Source organism: Mauremys mutica, chromosome 21 (genome assembly GCF_020497125.1).
Source record: "Mauremys mutica isolate MM-2020 ecotype Southern chromosome 21, ASM2049712v1, whole genome shotgun sequence".
Classification (NCBI taxonomy): domain Eukaryota; kingdom Metazoa; phylum Chordata; order Testudines; family Geoemydidae; genus Mauremys; species Mauremys mutica.
Genome location: NC_059092.1, coordinates 7,489,011 through 7,505,832, shown reverse-complemented (window position 1 = coordinate 7,505,832; position 16,822 = coordinate 7,489,011). Strand labels below are relative to the sequence as shown.

General features: G+C 49.3%; 1 protein-coding gene across 4 annotated transcripts; it reads left to right on the top strand.

Moving 5' to 3' along the window:
- Positions 1-523: 523 nt before the first annotated feature.
- Positions 524-15,934, top strand: TAS1R3 (taste 1 receptor member 3). 4 transcript variants are annotated; one of them, XM_044996483.1, is made up of 7 exons: positions 524-729; positions 1,449-1,480; positions 8,562-8,862; positions 10,126-10,905; positions 12,408-12,611; positions 12,924-13,041; positions 14,029-15,934. In XM_044996483.1, the coding sequence occupies exons 3-7, from the start codon at positions 8,596-8,598 to the stop codon at positions 14,937-14,939; spliced, it is 2,280 nt and encodes a 759-aa protein (XP_044852418.1). In that variant the 5' UTR covers positions 524-729; positions 1,449-1,480; positions 8,562-8,595; the 3' UTR covers positions 14,940-15,934. The 4 variants fall into 4 exon arrangements, with proteins under 4 accessions (XP_044852418.1, XP_044852419.1, XP_044852420.1 ...); XM_044996484.1 differs by having other exon boundaries at positions 1,449-1,514; XM_044996485.1 differs by lacking the exon at positions 1,449-1,480.
- Positions 15,935-16,822: the final 888 nt, after the last annotated feature.

Sequence of the window (16,822 nt, the reverse complement as noted above, 5' to 3'; positions counted from 1 at the left end):
TCACCTTTAAGTAGTTAGAGGGTTTCTTTCCCAGCGCAATTTGAAAACCAGCAGGAGATGCAACATGTGGAGCTTTAGCTAGCAAATGAGTCACTGTGCCTTTGGATGAAAAGGCTCAAATAAGAATCAGGAGTTTGGAGAATCAATTTAGTACCTGGGGACAAACTTGAAAGTTTATGGAGGAATAATAGGTCCCAAAGAGAATGAAGAGCTGAGGCTGGGAAAGTGCCTCTGTAATGGGAGAGAAAGACACACTGTGTCCCCAGAGAAGAACACGGAGTTTAATGGCAGCATTTAATGTTTTACTCCACATTCTAGCAATAACTATTCTATATTCCCCTGCCAGTATTTCACCACCCCCACCTCGAAGCCAGGCTGTACTGTCAAGGGGGAATGCTAGATGATTTATTCAGAGTGCCTAAGAATGCCCATATTTTTGATGTGTTCTATATTGCTTGTTCCTCCTCTTTATGACTAGAAGTGATGACAGGGACCCTCAACATTCTTATGGTGTCGCACCGGGTCGTGGGATGGAAAAGGGGAAGACCCACTGCTTTAGAAGGTTTCCTGGGACCAACATAATGTAGACTGAAGAGGGTGACTGGGTGTATTTTTTATCAAGTCAGTGATCTTCTCTAAAACCGGTTTGAGAGTAAATACCCAGCCAAAACTGTCCCTGTGCTTCGGGCTGTTTGAAAAGAGGAGTCACATTTCTGTGGACCCAAGAAGGTGAGCTGAGCCTCTGAACTTCTGGATGTCTATCTACAATGAACCTTTTGAGGTTGGGCCGTCAGTAGACTAGAATGGCTTAGGGGTTTGAGCAGGGGACAGGAAGCCAGGAGACGTGGGGTTTTATTCCTAGTTCTGCCACTGACTTACTGTCTGATCATGGGCAAGTCATTTCACCAGAACCTCTGAAACAGAGCTTTACATCATCTAGATTGCAACACCTATGGCAACTTTCTTTATTGCCATCCCTTTTCTCCCCCTCGCCCCAAGGTGCACAAAGAGCTTAGGGTATCCAAAGAGTCCGTTCAGTTATCTAAGGAGCCTGATCCTGCAGCTTGCTATGGGCCCTTGACCCCCATTGACTTCGCAGGGATACATCCTACACCAAAATCAGCACTGTCCCCATGGAGTTGGAAAGAAAGTTATCTTAGCAGGAAAAACAGCCCTATTAGAAAGCCGCCTGCTTCTGTTGTCTCAAGCAGATAAATAAGCCAGAGACACCATTCATTCTGCAGTGAAATGTGAGCTAGTCGAAAGAAATGTAAGTGCTTGAGGAGGCGTTACTGCATCCCCAAACACCTTAGATTTATAGCAAGAGTCTATCATTCACTGGGGATCAGAATTATTACTTCAAAGAACAATACAACTTCGGTGTAAAAAACAAGGGAAAAGGGACTTATTGGCTACTTCCTTTTTTATTCCTCCCTTCTCTCCTGCAGTGAAACTGATGTATAATTCCTCTAACTGCTTGGTAAGGAACATCAACTATAACAACTATTTGGCAGGTAGAGTACAGGGTTTGTTTGGAGTTAAGGTCATTATACATTGGGAGCCTGTTTATTACTCATCAATCTCACTTCGCCATCTCTGGGCCTGCAACCTGTGATAGCCGCATGGTGCTGGTCCATAGTATTCATCATGGAACCGGATTGTCAGCATTTACCATTTAACTGCAGAGTCTTTACATGGTTATTAGTGACCTTTTAGAAGAAAAAACAAGTTTCTGGTTCCATGTTCCTTGCCAGCTGGAAGAGGGAAGTGCCAGGACTGAACCGTTTTGTATTTTTTTAACTACAAACAAATGATGTTTTCCTACAAAGGTTAGCTTCTCCTCCCAGACTGACTTGAGGAGGAGACAGTATTTATCATAATAGCAGGGCAATTTAATTTATTATCCAAGGGCTTCAGGTAAAAATACAAACTGGAAAAAAAACAAAAACGTTAAAGCAGCTTTGATACACACACACCCTCACCCCAGCTGTGATTAGCCCCTTCCTGAGGGTAGAGCTGGGGTAGGTTTCTACCACTCCTTATGCACTCAAGTTTGAAAAGTTCAAGGCACATGCAAGGAGATGTGATTTTAAGCCTGATTCTCACCCTGGTAATTAGGGGCCTGAACCAAAGCCCATTCAGGTTGCTAGGAGTCTTTCCATTGATTTCAATGGGCTCCACACCAGACCCTGTGCACTTAGCTATACACTCCCCTCCAGACTTCACTCGTGCAGGAGTAACATGCGGTCCATCCAGCAACACTCTCATTCATGTAGGATCAGGTTCTCCACAAGTCCCTTTTCATCTAGGGCCCATAGGCACGATACCTGCCCTGCATCAGAACAAGCCCTTGGTAACACTAATACATCATGCAGCTACTGAAACAGCATGTGCAGGGCAGGGGCAGTCTACATGGGATCTTCAGATACCACATCATCTCTCTTCACAAACCTTAATGCCAAAGTGATTCTGTACATACACCATCAGATATACCTATGTACCAGCTGCTTTTTCTTTCTTTTGCAAGCAAAACAATGGCCCTCGCTGTCTCTGCTCTGAGGCTAAGATCAAGCATCAGGCAGCTGATGGGTCCTAGCTCAGGAATCTGCCTTGCCCTTGGTGATCTAAGGCTATGTCTTCACTACCCACCGTATCGGCGGGTAGCAATCGATTTCTCAGGGATCGATATATCGCGTCTCATCCAGACGCGATATCGATCCCCGAATGAGCTCCTGTCAACTCCGGAACTCCGCCAACCCGAACGGCGGTAGCGGAGTCGACATGGGGAGCCGCGGACGTCGATCCCGCACCGTGAGGACGGTAGGTAATTCGATCTAAGATACTTCGACTTCAGCTACATTATTCAAGTAGCTGAAGTTGCGTATCTTAGATCGATTTCCCCCCGTAGTGTAGACCAGCCCTGAGAGTCCTTGCCAGCTCTAACTGCTCTTATTCGATTGCTCCTCCCCTCCCCCCCAGTGCAGGAGCATCTTCAGATAGAAACATCAGGTGCTTTGAAACAGACAGTGCCCATACAGCATGAACCCCTCAGGAATCCCCTGTTCACACCGAAATGGAGCCATGACAGCAAATGAAAAACAAGACATTCTCGCAGCCTGATGGCCAAGGTGTTTAAAGGAGCGGAAATAAAAATGCAGTGCAGAAAAATAGCCCAGTGTGCACAAAACCCTCTGCTCCAGAATCAACGTGGATGTGGACCCTCAGCTCGCTCCCAGCTGCAGGGGATGCTCGCGCAGTTATTCAGAATGGATTTGAACAAGATCAGGCTACTGGAGTGGATGGAGCCATGTCCTGGGCTTGAAAAATTCACCTTGCTAGAGCTCCCTATAAGAATGATGGAGGGGGAAGAGCCACCTGCAAGTTCAGATACCCCCCTACCCCATCACCTACCCTACACACTCCACCACCACCACCACCCCCCAGCTGCTGGGTGCATAACCAGCATGCAATTCCTGGGCACCACTTGAGGGCTCCTCTGGCTGGTTGCAGTTTGATAATTCTGAAGCCTCAACCTCCTTTGGGTTTCTTCAAGGAAGGAGGAACTCTGTCCTTCCTCTCCCGTCCCCCTCGCTTCCCTTAGCTGGATTCCCACACTGCTAAACGCCTCCCGACTCTTGCATGTGTGGTCTCTCCTACTCTCCTCCTTCACTAGCCTGTTGGCTGCTGGGAAGGCCTTTCCAAAAGATTATGCCCTGCAGGAATTGATGGCTAAACTCACCCACACACCAGGGAGACAATTTGCCACTCACCAGAAATTAGCAATGTTGGGTTTTTTTAGTCCCTGGCTATACCAATTGGATGGGCCTAAACATAGTCCGATCTATCGCAGCCAATACAATGTACATTGATAAGGGCTTCCCTGCTCAGCCCTCTTTGGAACTGCAAAGTGCTCTCCTTCGGGTAATCCACCAAGCACTGCAAATTGCATGAGAGCGGTTTTGGAAACAGCCCTCTCTGTTGGACTAGAATGGTTTTATAAATAGGTAAACTGAAGTACAGAGAGGGAGAAAGTGACTTTTCCCAGAGCATATGTTAAGTCAGTGGCAACGCCAGAAGTCCTGACTCCTAGTACCACCACTAGCTGCAGGCCCCATTCCATCCTCCAATAAATAAGAGCCATTTCCCCAAATTTACAGGTAGTTGGAAAGTGTCCAGTTCCTGTAATCTCCCCACTCTAGCATTGACAGAATCAGAATCTACTGTAAATAAACTTGCAGTAGGAGAGTCCCACAAATGAGCTGTTCAGAGAACCACGTGTGGCTAATTGTGTTTGCCCATTAGACACAAAGCAGGTCCATCATGCACAGTGCAGTGTCGAGTACAGTACATTGTGTATCCTGATGCCATAGGACCACACAGCTGCAATTTGTTTAACTCTAGCACAAGCTGACTGATCAAGCCCTGGCAGGACATAATAGATTGGATCCCTCTGAAAGCAGAGCAGTCGGTGATTGCTATGATTTATGCTCCCCACTGAGGCTTATTATTGCAAGCAGATACAGGATATTTACTGTCTCCTCTGCAACCAATTTCTGTTACTTTTTCTGCCAGACTGAATGAGCTATTTATGTGGGAGGAGGGGAAGAAAGGACAGAACCAGCTGCTGATTGGACCAGAATCTTTTTTTCGTTTCCAGCAGAATTTTTAGCTGAGTTATAAACCTCTAAGGTTAGACGGGCATAATAAAGAAAGTGCTGATACCCAGTAACTACAGTGGAGCAGTATTAACCCATGTGTGGAATAAGCATGGTCCTGAGGTTACAACATTGGACTAGGACTCCTAAGAATGGGGCACTGTTCCTGGCTCTGTCACTAACTCTGTAACAATGGGAAAGCTACACAGAATCCAAGTTCAAAAGTGCCTGAGGTACAGATCCTCAAAGGTATTTAGGTGCCCAACTCCTATGGATTTCAGCACTCTAATTGACGTTTTAATGGTTACCAGCCAACAAGAATCAACCTCTCTTTAGGAAAATAACTAAAAACGACAAACACAAAACAAGACTAAAATCGATTATTTGAATCAAGGTTTGCTGCTGCCGATTTAAATCATGATTAAAATAAGTGATTTACATCAATCCACCCTGAAAGGAGTCTAATTCTCAATGGGTGTGCGCTCAGCACTTTCTGAAATGTAAGGCCCTCTAAGATCTCTCATATAAGAACGGCCATACTGGGTCAGACCAAAGGTCCATCTAGCCCAGCATCCTGTCCTATGACAGTGGCCAATGCCAGGTGCTTCAGAGGGAATGAACAGAACAGGTAATCATCAAGTGATCCAAATCATCAAGTCATCTCTCAAGCTGAGCACTCAGCATCAATTGTCACTTTGAAAAATCTTGGCCTGCTAGTATAAGGCCACGTCTATACTTACCCGCCGGGTCGACGCGGCGAGTTCGACTTTTCGGAGTTCGAACTATCGCGTCTGATCTAGACGCGATAGTTCGAACTCCGGAAGCGCCGCGGTCGACTCCGGTACTCCACCGCGGCAGGAGGAGTTGCCGGAGTCGACCTTGGAGCCGCGGAGTTCGCTTCCGTGGCGTCTGGATGGTAAGTCATTCGAACTAGGGTAGTTCGAATTCAGCTACGTTATTCACGTAGCTGAATTCGCGTACCCTAGTTCGAACCAGGGGCTGTGTGTAGACCAGGGCTAAGACCATCACTGTGGTATCTGGCTGTGTTACCCAAACAGAAAACAAAGCGCAGCGGGCACTGTTCGAGGAAAGCAAACATTTACTCTACTAAAAGGCCAGATCCTGCAAAGTGCAGAGCACTCTCACCACCGAGCTTCAAGCAGGCCAGGGTATAAAACACGACATCCGCACAGAGGCACTCTGGGTAAGGTGATCTGCAGTAATCAAGAGCTGTTGTTGATAGATGGTGACACACAAATCCAGGTGTCAGGGAAATTTGCAAACAGGAGATAGTTTTTGCAAATTTCACTCCATGAAAGAGGTCATGTAAAGCAACTTTAGTCAAATTGGATCGTCTCCAGGGCCTGGGACATGATCCTGCACACCTCCCTCAAGCAAACACAGACTCTTCCTACTGAAGTCAATGAGACTCCATGCCTGAATACATGCCACTCCCTGAGTGAAGGGAGCCAGGATCAAGCCCCCGGGTTGCAGAAGAGCCCACACATAGGTCATTGCTGTATATTTGACTACTGAGGGACCAAACATAGTGTTAGTTATTTAATGAATTTTGCTAAACAAATTCAGCCGCGTCATTCTCACCTCTTTTAATTCTATTTGACAAGACTTGTTTGGGACCTGCCACTGCAAGATTCTCTCATTCCCCTCCAGTTCCCTGTGGCCTTTTTAAATTTCCTGGGAAGCATTAGCTCTGAAACAGCAAAGCCATGGCTAGAGCCCTGCTGCTGTACCTGAGCTTGGGCTGCTCCGTGGCCCAAGGACGCACATGCATGTCGGCTCAGTTTAGAAAGCCGGGTGATTATATCCTGGGAGGCTTATTCCCGTTTGGAATGAATACCATGAACCTGAGCGAGCGACTGGAGCCCAGCATCATCGTGTGTGAAAGGTAAGAAGGGATCTGTCAAGGATATCATCCTAATTGGCATAGAGTGACTTTGGTCACTCCCGGGGGGGGGGGGGGCGAGGGGTGATGGGCTTTTATGTAGCAAACAATCCGATGTCTTAGTCACATAGGATGACGTTCAAGGCGAGTTAGGAAGAAAGAGTGCTATGGTACCGGGCGTGATGGGGCGCTGAGAGCATTGCCATGGCGATGGCAGGTGCTGGAATGGGAAATCTTCGGCACTCTCCTGCTGATGTTACTCACTCCAGCATCAGATGCCACCGCCTCCCTCCACACACATTTTGCTCAGAGATTTTAATGGTGCTGGCCTGTTTGGCTGTTAACACTGAAAGGATTCTACCATGTCTGCGATGATGGTTTCAATACAGGGTGACCAGATGTCCCGATTTTATAGGGACAGTCCTGATTTTTGGGTCTTTTTCTTATATAGGCTCCTATTACCCCCCCACCCCCTGTCCTGATTTTTCACATTAGCTGTCTGGTCACCCTATGTCAATATGTTGTGGGTTTAGACAGAGCTGTAAGTATGCACTGGTCTCTGACAGATCATGACGGGTTCTTATTGTATCTGTAACCCGCTGGGAAGCTCACCCTGCCTACTGGGGGCAGATGCTTACAAACAAGGATAATAAGATCCCAGATAGGCAATGAGCACCCTCCACTCTCACCCCATTCAGCCAGAGCTGAGGATGGTCAGCACCGTGCACCGACACGTTCCCATCCCTGCTCAGCAAAGCATTTAAGCACCTAGACTTTAAGGCCAGAAGGGACCATCGTGATCATTTCGTCTGACCTCTGCACATTGCAGGTGATAAAAACCTCACTCACCCACTCCTGTAATAGACCCCTAACCTCTGGCTGAGTGAGTTACGTCCTCAAATCAGGGTCTGAAGATGTCAAGTTACAGAGAATTCACCATTTACGCTACCTTAAACCTGCAAGTGACCCGGGCCCCATGCTGCAGAGGAGGGCGAAAAACCACCAGGGTTTCTGCCAATCTGACCTGGGGGAAAATTCCTTCCCGACCCCAAATATGGCGCTCAGTCAGACCCTGAGCATGTGGGAAAGACCCACCAAGCAGGCATTCAAATCAGCGGGAGTTAAGAACATGCTTACATGCTTTGCTGAGTCAGAGCCTACATGAAGAAAGGTATAGCTGAAAAGTGAGGAAATTCTTCCTCGGCCAGTACCTGCTGTGTTAAAGCCTCAGCAATCAGCCACATTTCACAGACACAGAGAGCAATCAGCCACATTTCACAGCGTACAGTCATACAATAGTCATTACTCTGTAGCTGAATGCTGTAGGCAGGTCTCTGCACAAGCTAGAGAATTTATTTCTCTTGCACACTAGCTCTTACCTGTGGACTTGTGATTGATATTTCTTTGTCAGATTCACCAAATAGTCACATTTACAGGGACGATATAGGCTGCCAACCACCCCAGACCACAATGGCAATGTGTGTACACACTTCCATTTGCAAAGAGTGGAAAACAGACCCTTGTGTCCCATCCACCGTCTGACTGCTGCAAAGGACAGAACTGAAGTCAACAGCACACTCCACACACAATGGTCTGGTGGTTAACTTGTAGGAAGTCAAGGGCACTGGGTTCGAATTCCATCTCTGCCACAGACTTCCTGTGTGACACAGGATGAATCAATTACCCGCTCTGTACTTCAGTTTCCTCACCTGTGAAATGCAGATAATATATTTACCTACCACCCAATGGGACTGCAAAGCTGAATTCATTAGTGCTTGGAGATCTTACAATGGTCCTGGTTACAGTCAATCTCTGCTGATAGTTAAGTAGAACCCGGATTTGCTAGCGGCAGGCTCAGCTATACCATTCTGCACATCTGTGCTAACGCATGGCTGCCGACAGCTCAAAGAGCATAGAATAAATTCATCCCTAATGCAACGGCACCGATCAGTCTGGCTTCATGTAGTTCTAGGTCTCTGCTTTGCTGTTTCCCCTACCTGCAGGTTATATGCTTCTGGCCTGATCTGGGCTCTAGGGATGAAGTTTGCCATCGATAAAATCAACAACTCCACTTCCCTCCTCCCGGGAATAAAACTGGGCTATGAAATCTACGACAGCTGCTTAGAGCCAGTGGTGGTCATACAGCCCAGCTTGTTATTCCTGACCAGGGAGGGCAGCGCTGGGATCAGAGTCCTGTGCAGCTACACCGACTACCAGACCCGAGTAACAGCGGTGATCGGGCCTTACCTGTCAGACCTCGCTCTGATTACAGCCAAGCTCTTCAGCTTCTTTCTAATCCCGCAGGTAAGTCTTTGGAGAATCACGGCTTTTCCATTATAGCGGTTTGGACCAATGAGGGTGACAGGAAGAATTGTCTAGTGGTTAGAGCATTAGCCTGGGCCTTGGGAGACCACAGACATCGGTGAGTTACTTAGTCTCTCTGGCCCGTATCTGTAAAATGGGGCCTACCTCTCAGAGGCGTGGGGATAAATGCGCTGACGACTGTGGGGCTCAGACGCTGTGCTGTCGGAGGGCTCTCAAAGACAGACAGAGGAGTTGTGTGCTTCCTGATCACCCGCGAGCTCCCTGGCTGGTGCCAGCAGAGAGCTCTGGAGACTGAAGCCTCCTCGCTGTACAGGTTGCTGCTGTTGATCTAATAGGGCTAAACGCTGCTCTCTGGGTAGCGTTTGGGCCTCAGCCTGGGAGGTGCTGAGCACTCTAGATTCCTATCAGTGGAATCAAGGGGGCTCGGCCCCAGGCCCTTTGCCTACAGAGGGCAGCTCAGTTCCTTGATAACAGATCCCCTTTAAACAGGCGGACGGGTGAAAATGCAGAGCGAGGAAATGACCAGCAGTGGCTGTTCCTATACCGGGGAAAGTCACTGATTTTCACCCTTATACCTGCAGTCCCCCCAGTCACTCAACTTCCTTCCTTCTTATGCCTTTACCCTGAACCTGTCTTTTAGGCACCCAGGCCCATTCAGCTGTAATGGGCCTGGGAGACAGGCTGGAGTTGGTGGTGGTGGTTCTGGCTCTACGCGCTCTCCCGGACCAGCTTTGCTCTCACAGGGTACATCTACTCTGGAGCTGGAGATGTAATTTCCAGCGTGGGCGGACGTACGCTCTGTACAAGCTAGAGAACTATAAACAGCAGCGCAGGCGGCAGGATGGCTGGCCTCCCCGAGTACAATCCCAGCCGACATCCTAGGTATGTATTCAGGGTGGACAGCCCAGCCCACAGCCTGCACCACTGCTGTTTTTAGCATGCTAGATCAATCAGAGCTAGCACGGGTCTGTCTGCCCAAGATGGAAATTATGTCTCCAGTCCAGACAAGGTGGCTGAGGTAATATCTTTGATTGGACCAACTTCTGTTGGTGAAAGAGACAAGCTGAGCTCTCTGTGGCTTGGAAGTTTCTCTCTCACCAACAGAAGTTGGTCCCATAAAAGATATTACCTCCCCAACCTTCTCTCTCTAATATCTTGGGACAGACATGGCTACAACCACACTGCACATCTCCAGTCCAGTGCAGACGTATCCGGACACACTGGTCTCTTCCCCATTTCCAGGTCAGCTATGGAGCCAGCAGTGAGAAACTCAGCCAAGAGGAGTATTACCCATCCTTTTTCCGGACCGTTCCCAGTGATAAGAGCCAGTCGAAAGCCCTGGTGCAGCTACTCGACAAGTTTGGATGGAACTGGATTGCGGCCATCGGGAGCGAAAATGAATATGGCCGTGAAGGCCTGGGCACCTTCTCCAGCTTGGCCACAGCCCAGGGCATCTGCATAGCCTATGAGGCATTGATTCCTGCTGACCCATCAGTCCCACAAGATCACAAGAAACTGGAGACAATAATCAAGTACATCAATGAGACTCAGGTGAATGTAATTGTCCTCTTCTCCGTGGACAGGCCCGTGAAGGCCCTGCTGGAACAGTGGATCAGTCATGGCTTCAGCCAGAAGGTCTGGATTGCCACTGAAGCCTGGGTGATGTCTGACATAGTCACCTCCATCCCTAACATCCAGACCATTGGGACTGTCATTGGCTTTACCATCAAGGGAGGCATTGTACCTGGCTTTCAAGACTACGTTGCTGACCTCTTCGCATCCATCCAGCAGGAGAGTTTCTGCCGGGCTTCCTGGGAGTACAGCCTCGATGCCGACTCCGCTGTGCTCGGCCCACAGTGCAGGCAATGCGACAATGTCTCCCTGCATGACGTCTCTCACTTGCTAGAGAACCAGCAGACCTACGCGGTGTACGTCGCCGTGTACAGCGTGGCCCATACGCTGCACCAGGCGCTGGGGTGCACGGAGGAAGGGTGCCCAAAAGCAACTGTCAAGTCCTGGCAGGTGAGTGAGGGCCGGACTCTCAGCAGCAGCTTTTCCACTCCGACCCATCTGTCCCGCTGCCCGGCTGTCTCCCATCGGTCCTTGTCCAAATGCTAAGATTAATCCCCCTCGCTGCCTCCCAACATGAGCCCGTCACCTGAGCCACACTGACCAACTCCTTTTCTCAGGCATCAGATCCGCCATAACAGATCATCATGCCAGTGGCTCATCAGGTCCAGTTTCCTGCCTCTGGCAATGGCCATAATGTGGTCCAGTGGTCTGGGAGTCAGGAGACGTGGATTCTATTTCTGACTCCGCGCTGGACCTTCTGGGTGACTTCCAGGCACGTTACTTGCCCTCTGTGTGCCCCCATTTCCGCAGCTGTAAACCCGGGATAGCGATACTTTGAGATTTACAAATGAACAGCTCTGTGTACGAACCACGTATTTATTAACACAACCCCATACTGCAATAAAGTCAGTTCCACACCATGGATAATGCTAGGTCAATGCTTTAAACAGAGGGGCGATTCCTTCCTGAGCCCGGCAGTTACCAGCTGATGCCCAGAAGCCTGAGAGCTGATGGCTGCTATCTTAGCCTGCGCGGGTGACAAGTGATTTCAATCAGAAAATGAGACATTCATACCCAGCCCACTGCCACACTCAGAGTGGGTCTGTCTCCCCTGCAATGTAAACCCAGGATTAGTAGAACTTGAGCCAGCAGACCCTGGGTTTGTTAACCTAGGGCTTGAGTGTCTACACTCATTCGTAACCCCAGGTAGGAATCATTGAACCTGGGCTCCAGCATCTCCACTGCATTATGCAGGCCTGAGGCCAACCTGCCATATCCTAGACTTCCTAGTGCCCTCCCAAAACGTGGCCCGTTCTAGCCCTTTGTTCGTGGGGCAGCGTGGGAAAATGACTGTTCACCGAACTAGACCGTCCAGAGGACAAAGAAAGTCGGCCCATGGGATTGTGGGATACTGTTGGCGGCCTTCCAGGGCATGAGTCAAATGGGGCGGTGTTTATATTGCAAAGCAATAGGGCTTGAACCCTGGGGCCTCGCTCCATCCTCGTGGAGCCCTAGGACCTTGGATCTGAGTCCTGGGTTAGTGTGATTTGTGTGTAGAAGGAAGTGGGGGCAGGTTAGCCTTGAGCCTGAGTTTGAACCCTGGGCTCACCCTGCAGTGTAGACATACCCTGTACACGGGAGTCGTGGGGTGTGGTTGCAGCTTGAGCAGACATAGCCAAGTTGGCTTTAACTGATGGAACTTGAGTCCCACCGCAGCAAGCTTCAGCCTGGGTGGTACAAACCCACCCCAACCCCTGGGCAATTACTTGTGGGGGTGAAGCTGGGCTGAAGCTCTAGCGGCCGCAGCTGTACTAAGCTAGCTAGATTAAAGCTATGTCAGGTCAGGCCGCAATCACACCCAGCGATCGCAGTCCAGAAGTACCCGATACTGAAGAGTGTTTGGCAAAAAGTCTCTCCGCCTCCCATCACGCATTCTCCCCTTTTCTCTGCAGCTGCTGGACATCATGAAAGAGCTTCAGTTCACCCTTGATAACCAATCATTCCAGATGGACCAGTTCCATAGCATGAACCAGGGCTTCGACATCATGTTCTGGAGCTGGCAGAAAGGCAACCTCCGGTATATACCCGTTGGAGACTACCAGGAGTCCTTACGCATCAACACGTCCCAGATTCGGTTTCACACCATGGATAAGAAGGTAAAGAGTGAGGGTAGAGGTGCTGCTAAATCACAACAACTTGGTAACAAAGCTGCATCTACCTATTCACCCAGCTTGCTTGCTGTGGCCACTCAAGACTTTATGGCTACAGCAGTTCTTTCTGCTCACAAATAGACCTCAGCTGTGTGAGCTAAAGAAGAGTCCTCCCTTAGCAGTATAGGGACTCAGACACAGAGCTCTAGTCCTATCCAATAAGGGGCAGTGGTGCCCATACTCAGCCTGTGTGTTACAGTATCATCGTCAAATAGCTGCTGCTGCTGCTTCATGTCTGTGGCTTTGTTCATCTTCCAGAAGCCTGTATCCACGTGTTTTTGGCGGTGTGAACCCGGGCAGATTAAGAGAGTGAAGGGATTCCACCTCTGCTGTTATGACTGTATCGACTGTGAAGAAAACACCTACGAGAGCAAAGGTGAGGCTTGGGAAAAGCAACTGTCTGAATAACCCCTATCCCAGCTGGCCACTGACTTTAGGGCCACACAACTTCCTAGAGCCTCTAAGGAAAATTGGTGTCCAATTCTGTGCTGTTCCTCTGAGAGGCCTGGTGCACAAGATGCAGACCATGGGGAGGAGGGACAAAGGTGACTTGAAGCCATCTTTGCCTGGCCTGATCCTGGGCCAGTGCTGCTCCCACCATAAGTTAGAGCAGCCCCAGGGTTGCTCCAATTTACAGCAGCCTCCAAAGGGCCGAGTCACAGCTCCAGGTTTCTGCAGTGGCATGTGCTGCAGACATGTGCTCCTACCCTTGGCCTGCTCCTAGTGTACCCCCTACAGTTGTGAATAGGCCAGGGTTGGTTATGCCAGCCTCATGGTGAGGGAATTTCCCCCCAGTGCCTTGTGACACCTTTGCAGCCCCTGTACACAGCTCGAGTGGCGTGGGGGAGCATCTTTCACTCGCCTATTGGTCTGCCCCTGCTACTGGCCAGTGCAGGATTGTTCCCTATGATATATTCTCCAGTGCTTTGTCCAGCATCCTTCTGACGAGCTCAGGTGACAGCCAATGCAGGGCCAAAGCAGTGGGAGTGAGCCCATGTGACTGGACGGGATTTTTTTTTAAGTTTTGTAAGAAGGTGAAAATGATCATTGTGACACAACTGAAGGGTCTTTTGGAAGCAGGGGCTCCTGCCTGGGGGAGGGAGCAGAGCAGAAAATACAGGGCTCATTTGGGGGCAGACAGGGGAGGAGATTGGCTAATCACAGGCTCTGGGGACCCTGAAGATGCTTGCATATTCTGGGGATGGCACTTTGAAACTGGGGATTGTAGGAACCGCATTGGCTGCTCTGTTCACCCGTGCCTGTGACCCATTGTCACGAGCTGCCTGTGGTCCAGAGCAACCCAGAGCAACGGCGTGCAAAGCCGGGCCCAGCCTCACGTCCCCTCCTCATTGCTGGTTTTCAGATGACTTGTTTTGCACTAACTGTCCAGAACATCAGTGGTCACCTATTCGGAGCACCAAGTGTTACGACCGCAGCGAGAGGTACTTCTTCTGGGACGAGCCGCTCATCATCGGCTTGCTGGTCCTGATGCTCTTCGTCATGGTGCTGACCGGCCTGTCAGCAGTGCTCTTCCTTAAGAACCTCAACACGCCCCTGGTGCAGGCGGCTGGGGGTGCCAGGAGCATCTTTGCCCTGCTCTTCCTCTTGCTGATGTGCCTCAGCTTGTGCCTCCAAATAGGGAAGCCCAGCACTGCCAGCTGTATGCTCCAGCAGCCTCTCTACACCCTGTGCCTCTGCGCTTGCTTCTCCACCTTCTTAGTCAAGTCGCTGGAGATCGTCTTGCTGACGGAGTTCACAAGCTGTCCCAAAGGCTTCCTGCTCTGGGTGACCCAGAAGAGGGCCTGGCTCGTTGTCGCTGTCACCTGCCTGGTTGAGAGCATGCTCTGTTTTTGGTACATCTACTCGGTTCCAGCCTTCCCAGTGAGGGATTACAAACTGCTGCACTCCCAGGTTCTGATCCGTTGTAAGATTAAGTCCTGGTTCGCCTACATTATGATCCATGGCTACAACGGCGGCCTGGCATTCATCTGTTTCCTCTGCACTTTCATGGTGCAGACCCCTGCCAAGAAGTACAACATGGCCCGGGGGATAACGTTTAGCATGCTGGCCTACTTCGTTACTTGGATCGCTTTCATCGCCACCTACAGCACGGTGCAGGCCACGCAGCAGCCCGCTGCAGAGATCTGCGGTGGGCTGCTGTGCGCGCTGGGGATCCTGACCTCCTTCTACATCCCTAAATGCTACATCCTCTTGTTTAAGCCTGAGTGGAACACGTTGGCTTATTTCCAGTTACACCAAGGAAGGGCCTCATGAGAAAGACTCCCACTAACCAGACCTGTTCTAGGCTGCTGTGAAAGGCTTTAAATATCAGCGAGGATGGTTTGGTTTGTAATGAATCCACGAGCTGCAGTCACAAGACACAATTACTGTATAAAATATACACACAGCCCTACCTGGTAGACTGAAGGCTAGATCCTTTCCCGCTCAAAATAATAATAATAAAAAAATCATAGGGTTCTGATGCTTGAACTAAAGGACTATGCCCCAGGCGACAATAGCAGTAGGTCCCATATCCTCTTGGGCCAATAAGCAGAGGGAGTCATTGCTCAATCGGTCCCCCCCCCAAAAGTCAGCAATGTTACAGGTTCCATTCAACAAGCATCCTAAGGTTTGGATGCTTCTCTGCAGCATCTGTTCCTGTCGGATCTACACAGCTGAGCTGTGGGAACCTCACCAGACCCAGCTCCCTCAAAAGATTTCCAGGTTTTCCTGCTTCTAGTCAGGGCAGAAATAAAAGCCAACCTGCTTCTCCCGTGCTATTTCTGTATAGCCATTTCCAGTCCTGACCAGAGTATGAAAATGCAGGAGGGGCCACAGAAAGAAGCGATAGCATGGGGTGGGGGAGGAGAGGACTTGCTCTTATGGAAGAAGCAGATGCTCAGCACCCCTCGAGTTTCAATTGGGTGAATTTCCGATTCCAACTCAACAGTAGGGGAAAAAATAGTTACGGCCCAGGAATTGCTGAGTACGTATCTACAGATCCTTTATTACTCCTCTCAAATATGCACCACAGGCAGCATGGATGGGGGAGAGAGAACCCACTGAAATGCCTCTGCATTGCTGCTAGGGTGAGAACCAAGTAGAATCGTATTCAAGGATCAGTTCCTCTAGTCCCAGTAACTGGTTTAAAGGCTGGAGTTTGCTTCTGGCTTCCATCCTCCTGGGTGCTTCTTGGTATATCTGTTTGCTCTGTTCCTAGCGCACAAGCGTGCTTTGCAACACACAGGGTTTGTACCTCCAGGCTAGCGTAACAGGACTGCATGTATTTCTACACGTTTTGTGTTTATTAAAAAGGAATAAAACCAAGACATTCCGCAGCCTTGGATTTACTTTGTAGAAGTTACAGTGAACGGAATCATTTCACCATCTAAATCAGCGGCAGGCCAAAGTGGCCACCAAAACCCACAGAGACCCCCAGATCCATCTCAGACCAATATAGAATTTTGCAGGCTGGGATCTATCATTTCTTTGTGCTTCTCTTTTGCCTTAAAGAGGAGGGTGGTTACAATCTGCTCGAAGTTAGCTGTGACCCTCAGGTTCCTTGAAAATAGCTAACGTGGCCTTGGGTTGGGGCAATTTTTGCGTGCCCTTGATTTCACCTTGAGGAATGCATAGGAGGAGGGCGAGGACATGGGAGGGGAAAGATACGGGAGAAAAGAACAAGAGTAGGCCAGACCTGAAATGGGGAGAAAGGAAACAAGAGAGTATAATTTTTCTCCCCATAACTGATATAAATTAATGCTGGAATCCCACCTGAGCATTCTGGTGACAAGCTTTCCGCTTACCATTTATACCTTCCCCAGGATCCTTCAGTATACGGGAAAGAGTGGGCTACTCCTTATTTATATCTCTATCTACCACTGCATACATTTGTACTGAGACTTGTAGAAACCAAGTATAAGGGGAAATATCTGGCCCAATACAAGGGACATATTAATCATCTAAAATTGGCTCTAGTTTATTTTTTGCCAAGCTGCCTTTGCAAAGAACATGGAAATGAACTGAAAATAGAAAATGCAAATCTTGCCCTCCCGAGTCAGAGCAAAATGCTCCCACAGTCTCTGCAAACATGCAAAGGATTGGCCAAGAGACCCACTCCTCACCCAGTGGGACCGTTTGCATTGGGATAAAATAGC